The following is a 17,483-nucleotide window of genomic DNA, read 5'->3' as shown; positions in this document are numbered from 1 at the left end:
ATAATGATGATGGAAGTATTTTGAAGACTTTTATTAGATTTTTAGAAAATTTAAATACACAATTATAACGTACATAAATAGATCATAAAGTTTTCCTAAAACATTTACATATATCTCACCGTTTCCATGATAATTGCTTAGAATACTATCAAATATAAGCGTTATCCTTGAGAGGTTGTTTACAAACCTAAAAGACCATATAAAAATATGTACTCTTAAATTTTTGTGTTTAACAATATATTTTAAGAAGAATTAAATCGATTCCGGACAATTATGATATAGTAGTTCTAAGACATAAAAAAAGCAAAATTGTCTAAATAATTATTTCACTTCTGAAATATATATTGTTAAACACAAAAATTTAAGCGTACATATTTTTTTATACATGCTTATTTTAAATTTTAAAGACGTATTGTAGGATAACATTATTAGAAAGACATCTTATTTCCTGATATATAATATCTTTGAAATATTTTGTTTTAATGTTACCGCGTCCCGGTAAAGTATATATATTTATTGTATTATTTTATCTTCTATCTTATTATCTTCTATCCATTCTTCGTTAATAGCTGATATGATTTTGTCGTTTTCCATCATTGTGATATGATTACCTTCCACATAATGAATTTGCACTTTACCTTCGGTAACCTAAAAATAATAAGTTCTTGTTATTAGTTTTATTTCAAAAATATTTATCCAAATTATAGATTTATTTACCTTATGTAAACCATAATCCTCTTCAGTAAAAGAGGCAATCGGAAATGTGGGTTTTAGCAATGTTATAGGTGATTTAAGGCGAGGTAATGATGAGATATCGTAATCCTGTACAGCGACAATATGATTGTAAATTGTGAAATATATAAGCTTTTGATTTTCGATGGTCAATACATTTAAATCCTTCGGGAAGTAAGCATGAAATACTTTTAATTTTTCCTCCGTGTTACATTTATTCAGCTCTAACGCAAGCTGCAAATAAGAAAATTTTGCATTTTGTATGGTTAATAATAATAAATATGCTAAAATAACATCTGCATTTTATCAGTAATACAAAAGATATATTAAATTCTCGAACGATGGTAAAATCTGTTGTTATCCTTGTTTATTTTATTAAAATTCCTAAATCTCCACATAAAAAAGCGTCATAAAAAAGCCACAACAAAGTGATTTTAATTTTTATTGTAATTTTTAATTACAATAATATTTTAATATACGTTTTAGTCTGTCATCAGATCATTTTCAGTGTAAAAAGTTAAGATAGCATATAAAGACCGGTAAACAAAAAGATGAAAGTGAAAAATGCACGCATTAATCATATTAGTTTTTACTGCAATTAAAATCGAACGCACATCCTATTTCTCTGACAATGAGTATAAAAGTCGAAGAGCAAAATAAGAATTATGATGCGAAGACTTATGGTGATATAAGATTAAAATTAGATAAATAATTTTTACAATAAAAAATCCAAATGTATTTTTTATAATTTACTAACCGTTTCTTTATTAATTGTAGCGTACATTCCCAATAAACCAAGTAAAACTGTACTTCGTAACTCTTCTAGTGAAGCACAGTGAAAATATTGATTAACCAAAATTTTCATTTGGTCAGGAGCTCCGTCTATTAGTATTAACCGTCCTGAGAAATCTTTAGCTTCTAATAATCTTGCTAATTCAATGGCAATTAAGGATCCGAACGAATAACCCACTATTAGAAATTTCCTTTGATCTTTCATTTTCTTTAATATGTGCTAAGAAAATAAATATAAATGTATGTGTAAGCTGTGGTATAATACGAAACACTTGTACCTAATTGTTAAATATTACTTTCAACATAAATAGTTTAATTAAATTTAATCTTCTTACAGGCAGCAAATAAGCGGCTGACTTCATCACTGAATGACTGTCGTCAGGAATATTAAGTACACCATGTTGCAAACACGTTGCCGAAAATTTAATTCCTGATGCCATAGTTTTATATACGCTTGAACATCCTTCGATTCCTGGTAAGAGAAATATATTACCTCGATCAACCTCTTTCTTGGTAATCAATTCTACAAGAATATCTGGAACAAAGTCTGCATCCTTCGTTTTTCGAATCAGCACGTCAAAATCTTCACCAATTTTGTTTGTATTGTGTATCTTTTCTTGTATTCCTGTAATTGTTATTTGTTTTAGTTTAGCAAAATTTAGAGTTCTAATGTCTTGCGCTGTCAAGGAAATATCGAACTCTCTTTCCAACGTCTGCTTAATTTCAACTGCCATCATCGAATCCATACCCATTTCGACCAGTGGTACATTTGGTGGCACTGTGTTTATGTTCTTTAATCCTATTTGGTAAAATAGGAAATAAAGTAAGAATTATGTATTAATTACATTTAAATAAGTTTTAGGTAAATATACCGAATAGGGGACTACCTTCTATGACTTTGTCCTTAACATTATATTATAGAAGTTCACCTTCCTGAGTAACTTCCAGAAGGTTTTATCCGTCGCTTGTTCTCTATTAAAAAGTTATTAACAAAAATATTTCAGAAATAGAACGTAATTTTTATACCATTTTGCGATTTTCACGCAATAGTCGAGGTTTACCTTACCCGCTCGGTGGTTATACATCAGTGTAAAAGAAAATTTATTATTGTACAATTTTACATGGGTTTTCAACTTTTCACGTAAAACGATATCTACCCCACATTGTCCGGTGCTTGCAGTACATAACGAGGTCTTATATCATTATACGGTTTGCATGGAAAGTTGAAAACCCATGTGGAACCATTTTATGTTAATGAGATGTATGCTAAACGGAAAATACGCGTTTCTGAGATTAGAGTGCAAGAGGAGAGAAGAAAAATATATAAGCCTCGGCAAAATGTAATTTTTTTCTTAAGTGTAAGAGTATCAAAAAATTACGTTTTATTTATTAAAATAATTTTGTTAACAATCTTCCATTTATTAAAAAAATTTTATTAATAACTTTTTAGTAAAGAACAAGCAATGGTTAAAATCTTCTGAAGGTTACTCAAAAAAGGATGACTTCTACAATATATATCAAGGTCAAGTTCATAGAAGGTGAGTCCCCTATTCGGTAATTTACCAAGTATTATGTTACTCTATTTAATGTTCTAAAATTGCATACCAACAAAAATTTTAATATTATAAATCAAATTGTTACATTTTCTGTACGTTTAACACTTAGCTGTTTCTAAATTAATTGTCAATTATTTATACTGTCAATAATTCTTTAATTGTTAATATACATTTTATTTGAGATTTCTTAAATTTCTAGAAAATTTACTAATATCGTGAGACGCTAAAAGAATTTATCAATTGCGGACTAAAATTAGGACCCGAATTACAAAGCATTTATTATTTTATTAAAAATAGGAAAGTACTTCTCTTTCATGGCATTATAATTAGTTTTCTTCATTGTTTAGCTTTGTATAAAACTGCTTACCCATGATATGAGCAACCGTTTCAGAAATATTCATTGATCCGCCAATTTTGGTTTTTTCAGCAACAACCATACTGCTTACGACAGGCCGGTCTTGTAGCAGAAATACTTCTAATGTATCCAAACAGGAAAATATTCGTTGTTGCAATGTACCTCCAATAACCAATTCCTTATTTTCTTCTTGCATATCTGCCACGAGTCCGACATCACCAATAGCACCCCACTGTATCGCTAAACCGTGTAATCCTTCTTCCGTCCTTTTCTCACAGATTCTCTCCATTACGGAATTAGCCATCCCATAATTTGTCTGGCCTGCGTTTCCTCTTCCACACGAGACGGAGGAAAAAACGACAAAATGTCGAAGTTGTGGACATATCGTTCTCGACAATTCGTCCATTTTCTTCGTCATCCATGCTTTCGATTTGAACGAATCCTCGAACGTTTGTGGTGATTGATTTTGGAATGTACAATCTTTTAAAACAACTGCAAGATTAAATATAGCATCCACTGGTGCTTTTTCTTCAGCAAATTTTAATATAGATTCGCAGTCTTCGTGTTTCAAAGTATTATCGACTGTAACGATCTGTACATCCACACCGTAAGATCGCCATAGCTTTACTCTTGATTGCTGATAACCTGTTCTAATCCCGGTTCGTGATGTTAATACCAGATTTTTTGCACCTCGAAAAGTCAACCAATCTGCTAGCTCTAAACCAAAACCGCCTAGTCCACCCAAAATAACATAGGATTTATGGTCCATGCAATAATATCGTGGATAGGCGAGTAGTGGAGCATCCAAAGACTCTTCCTCTTGATGAACTCTTATTATTATCTACGAACAGTCAGATACAACAATCATTGGGTCTGTTTTTTATTGCTGAACTGGCTGCACTTGTTCATCAGAGTTTATCCTTTTCCTTCCAATGTGGAGTAAAAAAAATAAACTCTGAACTAGTGCACAATTTTCCTATCGAGGTAAATAAAGACTATGCATTCTCCGATATTCACTGTCAGTACTTTTGTCTTAAGATATCCGAAACTTAGAATTACGTTTTTCTCGATATTAGACCGGATGGACATTGATCGTCTTTCTCTTATAAATGTTTTCAATGTTCTAAAAAATAATTAATATAGGTATCTAAGTATAAAATAAAAATGTTTAATAATGCTCATGGCACTGAGTAAAAATAATACCAATGTCTTTAACTAAATTCTAATAGACAAATTAAATCAGTAATGTCCTTATTGGTAAGACTGCTTGCGCACTTGTGAGCAAAAATCATATCAACTCTACTTATAGTCATTGTATTATATACATGTAAAATGTTTGTTTGATGTGATTGACTATCCGCGCTCTACATACCTTATCCAACAATAATATTTAACATAAGAGCGAAGGAAGCTACGTTTATATATTGTTGAATAATTATAAAAAGTGAATAATTAAGGTTATTCTTATATATAAATAAAAAAAGTTTCTTGACTGAGAACATAATTTAACAAAGCTTACATTTGTTGCTATCTTTACAGCAGTTAAAGAAACGGAATATCTCTAATTAAGCAAGATAGAATATTTTGCATCATAATTACATATTTCTGTATAAATATATAATTAAATAATCTTACCTTGCCAATATGTTTTCCAGCGGCCATATATCTAAAGGCAGTCTCTATCTCATTTTTATTAAAGACTTTTCTACACAGTGGTTTAATAGCGCCATTTTTTAAACCTTCTGCTATTTTCTTCGACAACGTTATCTTTCGTTCTAAACTTGATGAATTTATTAATAATTTATCTAATAAAACACCATGAAAACTGATACCTTTGGAAAAGATAGACATATCTAAGGAATTATTGGAAATCATATCAAATTTTCCAATTTCCAGAAAACGACCACCATTTGCTAAACAACGAACAGATGCTTGCAATTTCTCTTCGGCTAAGGAATTTAATACGATATCCACTCCACGACCTCCTGTACGCTGTATAATCATTTGTTCAAAGCTTGTATCTCGAGAGTTTCCGATATGATCTTCGGGAATAGAGGGAAACGTTTCTTTCATAAACTGTCGTTTCTCGACAGTTCCAACTGTCGTAAACACTTCACAACCTTCATGAAGGGCAAGATGGATTGCAGCTTGACCAATGCCACCAGTACCCGAATGGATCAAAATTTTGTCTCCTTTTTTCATTTTACCCTTTATATACAAGGCGTCATAGCACGTGATGTACACACACGGAACCGTTGCTGCATCTTCCATTGTCCATTCATCGGGTACATTCCAACTGAGGTATTCGTCGGGCTCGCAAATGTTTGTCATTCCTCTAAACATAATAATTTTTGAAAGTATATAATTTGTGTGCGTATGTCTCGTAAAAGTTATGTAGTAATCATATTTACTATATATAGAACGTCTTGTTCTATGTAGTTCATATTTAAAGTTTTAAGAATTTTTGAAATTTTGTAAGTGCCACATTTATCGGATTCTATTCTTCTCTAATAATAATTTATCAATTTTTTAAGAGTCTTGAAAAACCACTATTCATGTTATTTCTTCATACTTATTTTATAATTTCTACATATCTTTACAGCATGTAGTACGGTAAGGCGTTATATTTAATTCACAAAATAAAATCGAGATTTATATTAAATATTAAATTAAAAGTGCCAATAAACGTAAATAGTCTTCTTCATTGAGTGATTATTGATAGAGACGTTTTACCCGTTTAAGCACATTCCCATTATTCTGCGTCCACGCGTATCAAACCCAACAAATTCCAAGCCAATGGGACTATCTAAATAACTGCGTTCAAATAATCCAATAGATTCGGCAGTAATTCTACCAGTAGCCAACATAATATCTTTGAAGTTGAGAGGTGCATAAATTACATTAACGAAATCTTCACGCTTAATGTAGGAAGACATTCTCTTCTGTACCCAGCAGAGAGTACTCAAATCTCCTTGCACCTATTACAAAGAAACATAAATAATTACAATCTAATAATAAAATTTACAATAGAATTTTTTGACGCACCGTCTGTTTAACGTAAGCGCTGTCTACGAGTTTTGGTTCCAATGATGGTAATGGAAAATGCCTGTATGATCCCCAAATGTTACCGGAACGTAAAACGTTGATAGGTAGGTCCAATTGCAACTGTTTCATGTACAATGGTTCTTGCAAAGAAAAACCAGGCGCTTTGTTATCTTGAATAAAAACGCTTCTAATTATTTCGCCTCCCGGTTCTTTTCGCAAACAATTAATAAAACCGAGTAGCCCGCATTCGAAATCTCCTTGCGCGACGAGTATGATCCTCGTATCTATACTAGTCTCGTTTTGCACACTCATGATTGATTTCAGTTCATCTATCCACGAAAAGTCGTAATTGCTTACATGCATAATTTGGTATTGTTTTTTTGCAATATTTTGTGTTTTTTTCAGCAGTAAAAGTGTCTTTTCGTTTATTTGTTTCTCCACTATGATATCCAACTCATATGTTTTCAGGTATGAATAATCGATCGTACCAGATTTTTCCAGAGTTAGTATAAAACCTTGCGGCATTAACAAAGGCAATAACTGTTTCTGCAATTTTTTGCCATTTTTTGTCAAAATATCGAAACCAATGACCATCAAACAGTTTTCGTCTCTTGACAACATAGTAATTTCTGTTGTAGAAACGTTATTCGGCAAAGAAATATTTTTGTATCTCTCATGACTCGTCACTAGCCAGATATGATGTCGAATCTGAGGTAAATCGCTTAAGATTTCATTAACAAATGGAGAATTTAAATCTTCTGATGTCACTTGGTCATTATCACCGATAAATTCGATAATTTTAACATTTATGTTATTGTAACATTCGAGTGCAATGTGCGTTGACATTCTAATTGCATCTTGTAACGACATAGTTTCTAAGTCACGATGAGCAACAAATTTGTATTCTTCAAGAACGGCATTAACTGCTTTTTGCCGGCGAAATATAGGTGTAGCCACAATGCCACAAATTTCTATTCCTCCAGATATTATAGCGTCTACAGACTTGTAATGACGAACAGAGAATTCTGTAACGTAGCAAATGAAATTGATTTAGTCAGGCAATTAGCCACACTGCATTACTTATTTTAATATTTTACTTACGCCTTTCTTCAACTGGATAATCTTGAATTAGCTGTACGTGATATTTCGGATCGATTGTCAGTTTGCGAATTCTTGTTGGAACAAAAAGGCTTCTTGAATTCTGTCCCAATATCATCATCTGTAACATACTGTCCATAAATGCCACCCAATTAGATGTCCATGCGATATGGCCGTTTGATCCCGAAACCGATGCACTTTTTAATCCACGAAATATGCCGGCATATTGATAACCACGAAGCCTTAATTCCTTGTAGATGTCTTTTGTACTCATTTCTTCTTCATCATCGACACATTCAGCAAGATTAGCAGATATTTTTTCATTTTCAATATCAGTTGGAATTCGTAATATTCCAGTAACAACAACACTGTCTCCTTCGATTATTTCAAACCTGTTGGTACCTAGATATAGATATAAATTTTTTAAACATAAAACGTTATAATAAATTAAATAAACGAGAATATATCAATACGGGATTGGGTATCTCACAAAAGCAATTGAGTCATAAAAAGAAAGATTCCATGTTTGATTTAATTATTTTTATCCATATATTTTTTTGTTTTATTTTCATTTTAGCTTAAAAATATTGCATCACAAAAGTGGCTTAAATATTAAATCTAATACTTACATGAGAAAATTAACTGTTTACGTAATAATATTACCTTCTTGGATCGAAAAGGTTAATTCAATCTCATTTTGTTGTGATAGTACTGTGGCCCGAATAAAATTAACATCCTCAAATACGATTGGCACATTGGTATAGTCTTGCTTATTCAATGATGCCAACATTTCCCAGAGAAAGAAAAGATATCCCATAGCCGGAAATAAATTTTTGCCATCAATGACATGACCCGTCAAATATATGAATGTTTCATCAGCTACATCAATATTGATAACTATTTCTTTTTTGAAAATTACTTTTTGATGAGTATATCGAAATACGTAGTAATTTTCCGAATGATCCCATCTATAAACATTATTAATATTTATTATGTAATACACTTATAAATAAATTAGTTGTTTATTTATTATCGAAATATGTGAAATTTATTGATACTATAGTATTTCTTACATTCTCCTTCCCTCTTTATGACAAGTATGATACACCATGTAAAGATATTTATCTTTAGAATAAGTAGAACAATAAAGTATTATTGGGGTATAATAATTGCCAAAAAAGGAGACCGTCCTTCTATGATCTTAACTTTCATTTATGTTATCAAGCTCTTAACTCCAATCGTAACATTTCGAAAGTTTAAAACCGCGTACTAAAGCCGACACTCAGTATTTATTAAAAAATTATTAATAAAATAAGTTTTATAAATAAAACAAAATACAATTTTAGGTTTTCAACTTTTCATGCAATGCCAGATCTATTTTATATCATTTGGTGATTGCAGCGCGAAACAAGAATTATTATTGTACGATTTCATACGAATTTTCAATTTTTCACGTGAAGCATTTTATAGCTGAAGTTTTTGTACTAGCTGAACTAGTGTACGTTTTGTGTACTTAAAATAAAATATTAGAATATATTTTTGAAATTTAGCGAAAATAAAAAGGAAAGTTGTAATCCAGTTCACACAATGCAGCAATTACAAACAAATTTCTTAACTACATCACTTGAATAAAAGTCAGAAATGTAATTCAATATTATGTTATTCGTTAAATATACTCTTGTAATTAAATCACTTGAGTGCTTCAAAACTTATAAAAATTTTCGTTATTCGGCAATTTATTCATTTGTACATAAACATAAAATATGCATACCTTATGAGAGGAGAAATCATTGGAGTACCGCGGCTTACAGGAAATTCAACTGTCGGATAGAGGTTTGAAATCTGTGGCTGCAATCCTGCGTTATAAAGTTTTCCGATTGATTCTAAAAATACCTCACCATTAAGATCCTCGGTACGTTCATATAACGCTACATTTGTTACTGTAGGGCATAAATAGTTGTTTAAAATATGTTGAAGAATATTCTCAGGAGATATCTCAATCGTCACTGTATCTTTTGGAATTGAACGTATCGCCTCTGCGAATAACACCGAGGACAACAAATAATTTGTGTAATATTTTGAACATAAAGATGTATTGGAATACTCGTGAGTGGATGTTGTTAACCATTTTGAGCTGCGAAATCTTTTCTGTGGTAATATTTGGTTCAAGTATATTTCGGACTTAGCTACAGCAGGTTTGATGTAACGACTATGAAAAGGTATATTACCACAAGGAATCCTTTTTACAAAAATATTATCAGCCTAAAAATATTGTAAAAAATTGTAAATATAACACACACACAATAGTCATTTGATTATCCTAGAAAATAATAAAATCGTAAGTATTACTAATTTGTTTTAACAAAACGATTCAAAGACACTAATCAGAAAATATTATGTTGTTTATAAACATTAATATATACCTGCAATTTGTTGAGGAATGCTCTTATAGAATTTGTTGGTCCGCTTACAATAAAATTAGAAAAACTATTGTAACAAGCTATATCGATATCCGAAGGACACATAACTTTTAAGGTTTCAAGGTCGAGATTAATTTCAGCCATGGAGCCGTTAATTATTTTCGACTCGTGAAGTGCTAAACCGATGAAATATGCCGACAGAATCGTTTCTTCGGCCGTTAAACATCCATCGGCATATCCACAGATTAGTTCACCAATGGAATGACCGATTATAAAATCGGGGACTATACCAATAGATGTTAAGAGATCAACCAATCCAATCTGCAATACATATAAAAGAAATAGCTTCCCATTTGGTTTAAATAAAGATTAGAATTATGAAGTAAGTCTAAAGTAAATATTTTTAAATTATTTTTACATATAATATATATGGTATATATAAAATATATTTTATAAAGGCGAAACAAATAATCTTTTTTCTTACTTGTAGTCCAATGAGACCCATTAAAAAATTAATGATATTATCAAAAATATTTTTAGTGTCACTTGTTAAAATATTTGTAAGTAGTATGCCATAAGGTTTTAAAATGATATCGCATTTCTGGATGGCCTTGGCAAACACTGGGAATTTTATTAGAGCGCGACCTATTAAAAGTTTAATAAAGTTTTCAAATTTTGATATACATATATATATGTACATTTGATGTATATATGCATCCGCGGATTTATACACAAACACACACACGTCATTTAGTATTTAATGTAGTCGGGAAGAGTATGTAAGAAAGGAGTCTAGCTTTTTACTTTGTAACATTTCATATTGTAACATTAATTCTGAGATAGAATATTCTGTTAGGGTTTAATTTTATTTGTTAAATTTATTAAATTAAATTCCTAATAAATACAAAGTAATAAGTAAAACTTTTATGCAGTATTATAAGTTTGAGAACATATTAGGTAAGAATATGTTAAGATCATGATCATACTTTTCTACATAATTGTGAAAAATTATATTATTTGTATGTATCGTGCTATATGTATATATCCTGTAACTTAAAAATTATTTATTGAATGTTGTATATTTAACATATTTTGTATATAATAATATATTTACTTACTTATTCCAAAACATTGAGATCCTAGTCCAGAAAATATGAAACAAATTGGTCTTCTTATATATTGAGAATGTCCTATTTTACTAATTACATTATGAGATATTTTAGACCCAGTTATCATGTACCCTCTGTAAAGGTGACCTTCTATATTATGATTATGAATATGATGTAGTAGGGATATAAACTCTGTATCTATTGATCGACTTCGCATCTGCAATTCGTAACAAGAATGTACGTCCTATATAGTTCTTGGAAAAATTTTACACAAAAAAGAGAAGATAATATTATTTAATTACCGGCTTCCAAAAAGATCGGTAACGAAAAATTATACACTTTATAGCACGCCCCGGAAAATTCTACCTCTTTTTCATACATAATTCTTTGAAATTCGGTCAATTATTTCCCGAAAAATTAGAAGAATTAAAAAAACCGGTTTCCAGAAAATTGGTAACAAAAACTATACACATCATGGCACTCCCCGGAAAATTCTACCCCTATTTCATATACTTTTGGTAAAAATTCGGTCCACTAACGAATGAGTAGTTCGCAGACAGACAGAAGGACGGACGGACAGACAGACAAACAGTCGGGTTGTATAGTAACAAAAAATTAATATCATAGAATTGGAACCATTTCTGAACTAAATGAAATAATTCATTACAATATTTGCTTACGTCATCGAAAATGATTTTAACTGCTTCCTCCGTACGTCCAGACACAGCTACAAGCCTAGGTAAGTCATCGTTTGGAACTCCATTGTTGATTTTTTGTTTAGGATTTGACTTTAATAATATATGGCAATTAGCCCCTCCAAATCCAAAGGAATTAACACCTATAGAACCACCCTCCCATTCCGTTGGTTCCGTAATAATCTTTATTCTTCCTTCGATAATAGCAGTCAACTCTTTCCGCGGACGCTTGAAGTGTATAGTAGGCAATATGATGCCAATTTCCATCGTTAATAATACCTTTAAGAAATCATATCCTTTTACTAGCAATAATTATAATTAGTAATTATTATAACTACTAGCTGGTTACCCGGGTTTCGCCCCGGAAAACATGTAATAAGACACGCAAATAGTCTCTCTCTCTCTCTCTCTTAAACACTATTAAACACTAAATTACAAAGACTCGTCAACTGCTGCGTTCGATTTATCTTTAATCTCAAGCGTGATGAACACATTACTCTATATAATAATGAAAAAATATACACATCATGACTTATTATTTCTCGAAAAATTTGAAAAATTCTGAAACCGGTTTCCAAAAAATTGGTAAAATGTTTTTTATGGAAATTTATCCATAAAAAGTATCTATAAAAAAAATTCAATTTGATATCTCATAAATTTGCGGAATTCTTTGAGATTTGGTCAATTATTTCCCGAAAAATTAGAAAAATTAGAAAAACTGGTTTCCAGAAGATCGGTAACAAAAAACTATACACATCTTGGCACTCCCCGGGAAATTCTACCCCTGTTTTATATACAATTCTTTGAAATTTGGTCGATTATTTATCGAATTCGGTCGATTATTTCCCGAAAAATTAAAAAAATTAGAAAAATCAGTTTCCAGAAAATCGTTAGCAAAAAACTATACACTTTATGGCACTCCCCGAGAAATTCTACCCCTATTTCATGTAAAAACCCTTGGTAAAAATTCGGTCCACTAACGAATAAGTAGTTCGTGGACAGACAGACAGACAAACAGTTGGGTTTTATATAATAGTATGACATGTATTTTTTTTTTTAATTATAACAAGATAAGAAAATATAAATTGTTCTATTCACACTTTAAACAAAGTCAATGTTAAATTATTTTATTATAAATATACCTTTGCGATTTGGCAGAGACCACTGGCAGCTTCGGAATGTCCAAGATTTGATTTTACCGAGCCCATTAATAACGGAGTGTTTCTTTTAGAGCATATAGCCTGGTCGATAGACATAACTTCTACGGGATCACCGGCAAGGGTACCGGTTGTATGGGCCTCTACGTAAGATAATTCATTGGGCGAGATTTCACATTCCTCATAAAATTTCTCCAACAATATTTTTTGCTTCTCGAACGATGGAAAGGTAATACCTTTTTCTTTAAAACCATCACAATTCGTTTTACCGTGTATGTACAAAGGTCGCATATATTCTTCTTGCATTTTTGGTTTTTTGCAAATATACTACTGCGACCGTATCGCTGCGCATATATCTGGTACCTTCTTCGTCATAAGGTTTACAATAACCATCAGAAGATAGGACTCCTAGAAGGAAATTGATTCTTTTTGTTAAATTAAAGTTCTTCAAGCTTTGATTCAATATCTGAATATAAGAATAGAAAAAAAGCATATAAATAAAATTTATTTTATTATTCTAGAATGTTAACATTGCTCATACTTCTCCTAATATTGATTTTGGTTTTAATTAATATTTATAATTTATAATTAGATTATTATATATATATACATCTCTCCTGTGCACTCCACAGCTAAAGATTTTTTTTTACAGATTTTTTGTTTTACAAAAAATTAGCAAAAGTTTGCTAGAATAATCTAGCTGTTAATATATATAGAAGTCTGTGACGTATACTTGCGTGACAATGTCAGTACATTATTTTTCCATATTCTTACTTTCTATCCTTACTGTTTTCCGAAAAATAAAAAAAATCCCGGAGTTTGGACGTAACAAGATCTCTCTAAATATCCCAAATGTATAATATTTTAAGAGATAAGATGAACAATAGTTACATTTGTTACAGATAACAAAGCATTTGCATTAAACAAATATTTTCTGGTTAAGTTATTGTTAGCTTCATAAATAAAAAAAATATTATATTAATATAACAAGTATAAAACATATGATCAATAGTTATCAAAATAAAACCTGAAATTTGAGTAAAAACGGAAATAAATAAAATATAAATAAATACGAGTATATCAATATTTTTTATAACGTAACATACAATAAAATATAATATAATAAATAAGATATAAGAAATACATACCTAGATGGTAAAATTGAAATTGTATGTGAGGATGGAGGCATAGATTGGCGGAAGCGATAATGGCCGCGTCGCAATCTCCGGACCGGATCAGCTCGTAAGCTTTCACTACAGCATAGCTACTTGAACTACATGCAGTATCAATATTATGCGATTGTCCAGTAACGCCAAGCCAATAAGAAATTCTATTTGCCATGAAAGAAACGTTGCATCCAATCATAGATAATGTAGCAAACTAATCACAATACATGTTCGTAAATATATTTGAAGTATATATTTGAAATGTATAAATAATAAATCAAATATTTTTAAAACTATTGTACAATCTTTTTTTACTTTATATACTAAGGAAACAAATTTCCATATTTGCAATAAGAATTTTATACATATAATAGTTTTATCATTTTCTTAAATAAATTTCTATTATTAATTATGTTGTATATATATTATATATATATTAATTAAATACATCTTACCTCTGAGGTTTAAAAGAAAAATACGATCGAGTCTCTGACACAGAAATTGCTGTAAAAACACTCGTTCTTGTTCCCCTTAATTCTTTTGGGTTTACACCTGCATCGATAATTGCTTCGTAAGTATGCTCGAGTAACATTCTAGTCATAGGATCCGTTACATGAGCTTCCGTAGCGGGTACATTGAAAAATTCTGAATCGAATTTCTCGATATTGTTGACTTTACCGATTCGATGAGGCATATTATAAGCTATATAAGAAATATACATATTAACAAATTACAAGTAAAAAGGTGCTTTAAGAGAACTTATTGGCAGTGCATAAATTAACGTTATACATCGATCTTTAGTATAACTAATAAGATACATATAATTATATATCGGACGTTTTGGCTTTGCTTTGTACCATCTTCAGCGATAACAATTAAATCAAAATAATCTCACGCTCTTCGACGAGAAACAAGTGAGTAATTTCAAAATTTGATAATCTAAAAATAGTGTAATTTTCCGCGAAAAAATCCAAGAAACACATAGCTAATGATCATAGTTTATAATATGATCGAAATAGAAATTACAATCAGAACTTCAACAAGAGAAGTAAATTAAGTCACCTTCCAGTTCAAAAAGTGCGAAAATGAGATCATATTTATATAAAATATATACTTATTTCTACATAAAAAATAATAATGTTTCATAATATGCATCTGGATTGTTTTAAACTATGAAATTAGAAATAACGAAGCCATAAAAATGTTTGAAAGATTATTGAATAAAAGATAATTTATAATTTTTGACATAAATTACGAGAATTGTTTTTGTTAGATATATATGTATATATTGTGTACGTATATGTAGTGTTATGTACAATTTTCTGGATTCTGATATCGTTTTTAAAAATTATTGGATTAAATATTGCAAATCTTTAATTACGATCTATAATAAGTTTTGAAAGTATATATATCTAAATATTAAAATAAAACTACATTACAGTTATTCCACCGTCCATGATCGCTCGAACCAAGATCCACCTTGTTAAAAAGATTTTCTTGAAACTTTTTTAAATTGTCGCTATTAGGAAATCGGCCAGCAATACCAGAGATTATGATTTCTTCTTCAGCATCGATGCTGATATATGAGTTTGGTCGATTCATAGTATCTTTATTTTTTTAAGATAAATCAGATAAATTCTACAACAAAATATTATTATTTATTTTTTTGAGAAAACAGACACAAATGCAAAATTAAAAAAATAATCAAATACAGTTTAAAATTGCATCTTTTACATTTTATAAAAATTACGTACCAATAGAAAGTAGAAGCACCGTGGCAATTGACACTTCACACAAGAGTGAAGTAAAAAGTTGCAACTAAGTCATATCTCCGAGCCTCTTATATTATATACTTCTTCTACATACATATTAATGTTGCAGCCGATTAAATATTTAAGTATTTTAATAACTGACGCTTCCGTTACGATATATTTACCACACAATCGTAGCAATTACTGAGGCAGATAAATTGCTAATACATAATAATATAATGAATTCAGAAAAAAAATACCAAAAAATTACTATATATTATCATTTTATGTTTGTGAGTATTATTATGAGTTTTGGATATATTGTGAAATAATTTGATTAAGAAAGTAAAACATAATTGTTAGTTTATGTAATATCTAATAATGTGAGGTATAATTATTATTTATACTTTCACACGTAAGTTTACAAACTAAATTAGTTAGAAACAGTCTAAGTTTATTGAAAGAAAATGTTCTTTATATAAATTTTACAATTATTTTTAATTTAAATGTACTTGATCATGCTGGCAAATAAATATATCTATATTCTACGAATCTTTGCGCGCATGCACGTATGTATTTGTCCTAATTTTAATTTTATTCAGAATCTTTTCCTTAATGTTGAATATCAAAACTCATGAGTTAATAAACTCATAAATTAAAACTAACGGATATATACGAAAATTACGATGATTATTCTTGCGTTCTTTAGACTGGTTGGGTGAGTTACTTTATTTCTCTCTGTTGATCAAGTTCTGACTGACATTTCTATTTCAATTATATTACAAATTATATAGTCATTATCCAAATTCTATCAGTGAATTTTTTCGTGGAAAATTATACTATGCTTTTAGACTACTTTATCTAAAAGTATTCACCTATAATATTGCTTGTCGGAGAACAAGAGATTATCTTTTTATTTTAACTGTTTATACCGCATCGCTGAAAAAGGCTCGAAACAAAGCTGAATCATCCGATGTATAATTATGTATATTTTTATATTAATTAAATATTGATATAACTTTAACTTACTATTAACCGCGTTGCACCGCTTAAGACCCACCTTTTTACTTGTTAATTTTATTATCGAGAATTCTAAATTAATTAGCCATTTATTTTGATATAAATATGTTATAATTATTGTGCACCGTATTCTGCGCATACCATCTTCTACTGATCGAACACACTGGAATATCCTTGTTCAAATTTTTTTACAAGAGGCAAAATCATTTTTTATATTACATGTTTATATGTACATGCATGTGTAATAAGGAATGATGAAAAATGAAATCTTATTTAGACGCATCAAGAGACATGGTACTTAGTGTCTCGCGCCCAGTGTACGCGCAGTGATTCGAGACACAGACCATATATCTACATTTATCGCAATGGCGCCTTTTTCGTACCTTTTTTTAAAAGTTTAAGTTTTTATAAATTATTAATAACATATATGTCTAAATGTGCATTGATTTAATCAGAATGTTATATCTACTTTGCATAATGTATTCACGTATTTGCGAATTTACAATATAAATAATATCCGCTAAACTTTGACGTAGGGTGCATATGCTAATTTTAATTGTATGTAAAATTGTCAAGTAACGCTAAGT

At 30.1% G+C, this 17,483-nt stretch overlaps 1 protein-coding gene across 1 annotated transcript; it reads right to left on the bottom strand.

Moving 5' to 3' along the window:
- Positions 1 to 338: 338 nt before the first annotated feature.
- On the bottom strand, positions 339 to 15,738 carry LOC139821433 (fatty acid synthase-like). The gene is given in 20 exon segments (XM_071792432.1): positions 339 to 648; positions 718 to 966; positions 1,490 to 1,744; positions 1,860 to 2,323; positions 3,448 to 4,276; positions 5,071 to 5,770; positions 6,169 to 6,413; positions 6,481 to 7,505; positions 7,582 to 7,980; positions 8,242 to 8,546; positions 9,329 to 9,840; positions 10,002 to 10,319; positions 10,483 to 10,643; positions 11,129 to 11,324; positions 11,788 to 12,081; positions 12,945 to 13,229; positions 13,231 to 13,367; positions 14,108 to 14,339; positions 14,574 to 14,827; positions 15,565 to 15,738. Coding segments are annotated over 20 exon segments (7,158 nt in total). The 5' UTR covers positions 15,728 to 15,738; the 3' UTR covers positions 339 to 513.
- Between the last annotated feature and the right edge of the window lie 1,745 nt (positions 15,739 to 17,483).

The sequence above is a fragment of the Temnothorax longispinosus genome, chromosome 11, assembly GCF_030848805.1.
Source record: "Temnothorax longispinosus isolate EJ_2023e chromosome 11, Tlon_JGU_v1, whole genome shotgun sequence".
Lineage (NCBI taxonomy): Eukaryota > Metazoa > Arthropoda > Insecta > Hymenoptera > Formicidae > Temnothorax > Temnothorax longispinosus.
Note: the sequence above shows the minus strand (reverse complement) of the source record. Positions and strands in the feature narration are given on the sequence as shown.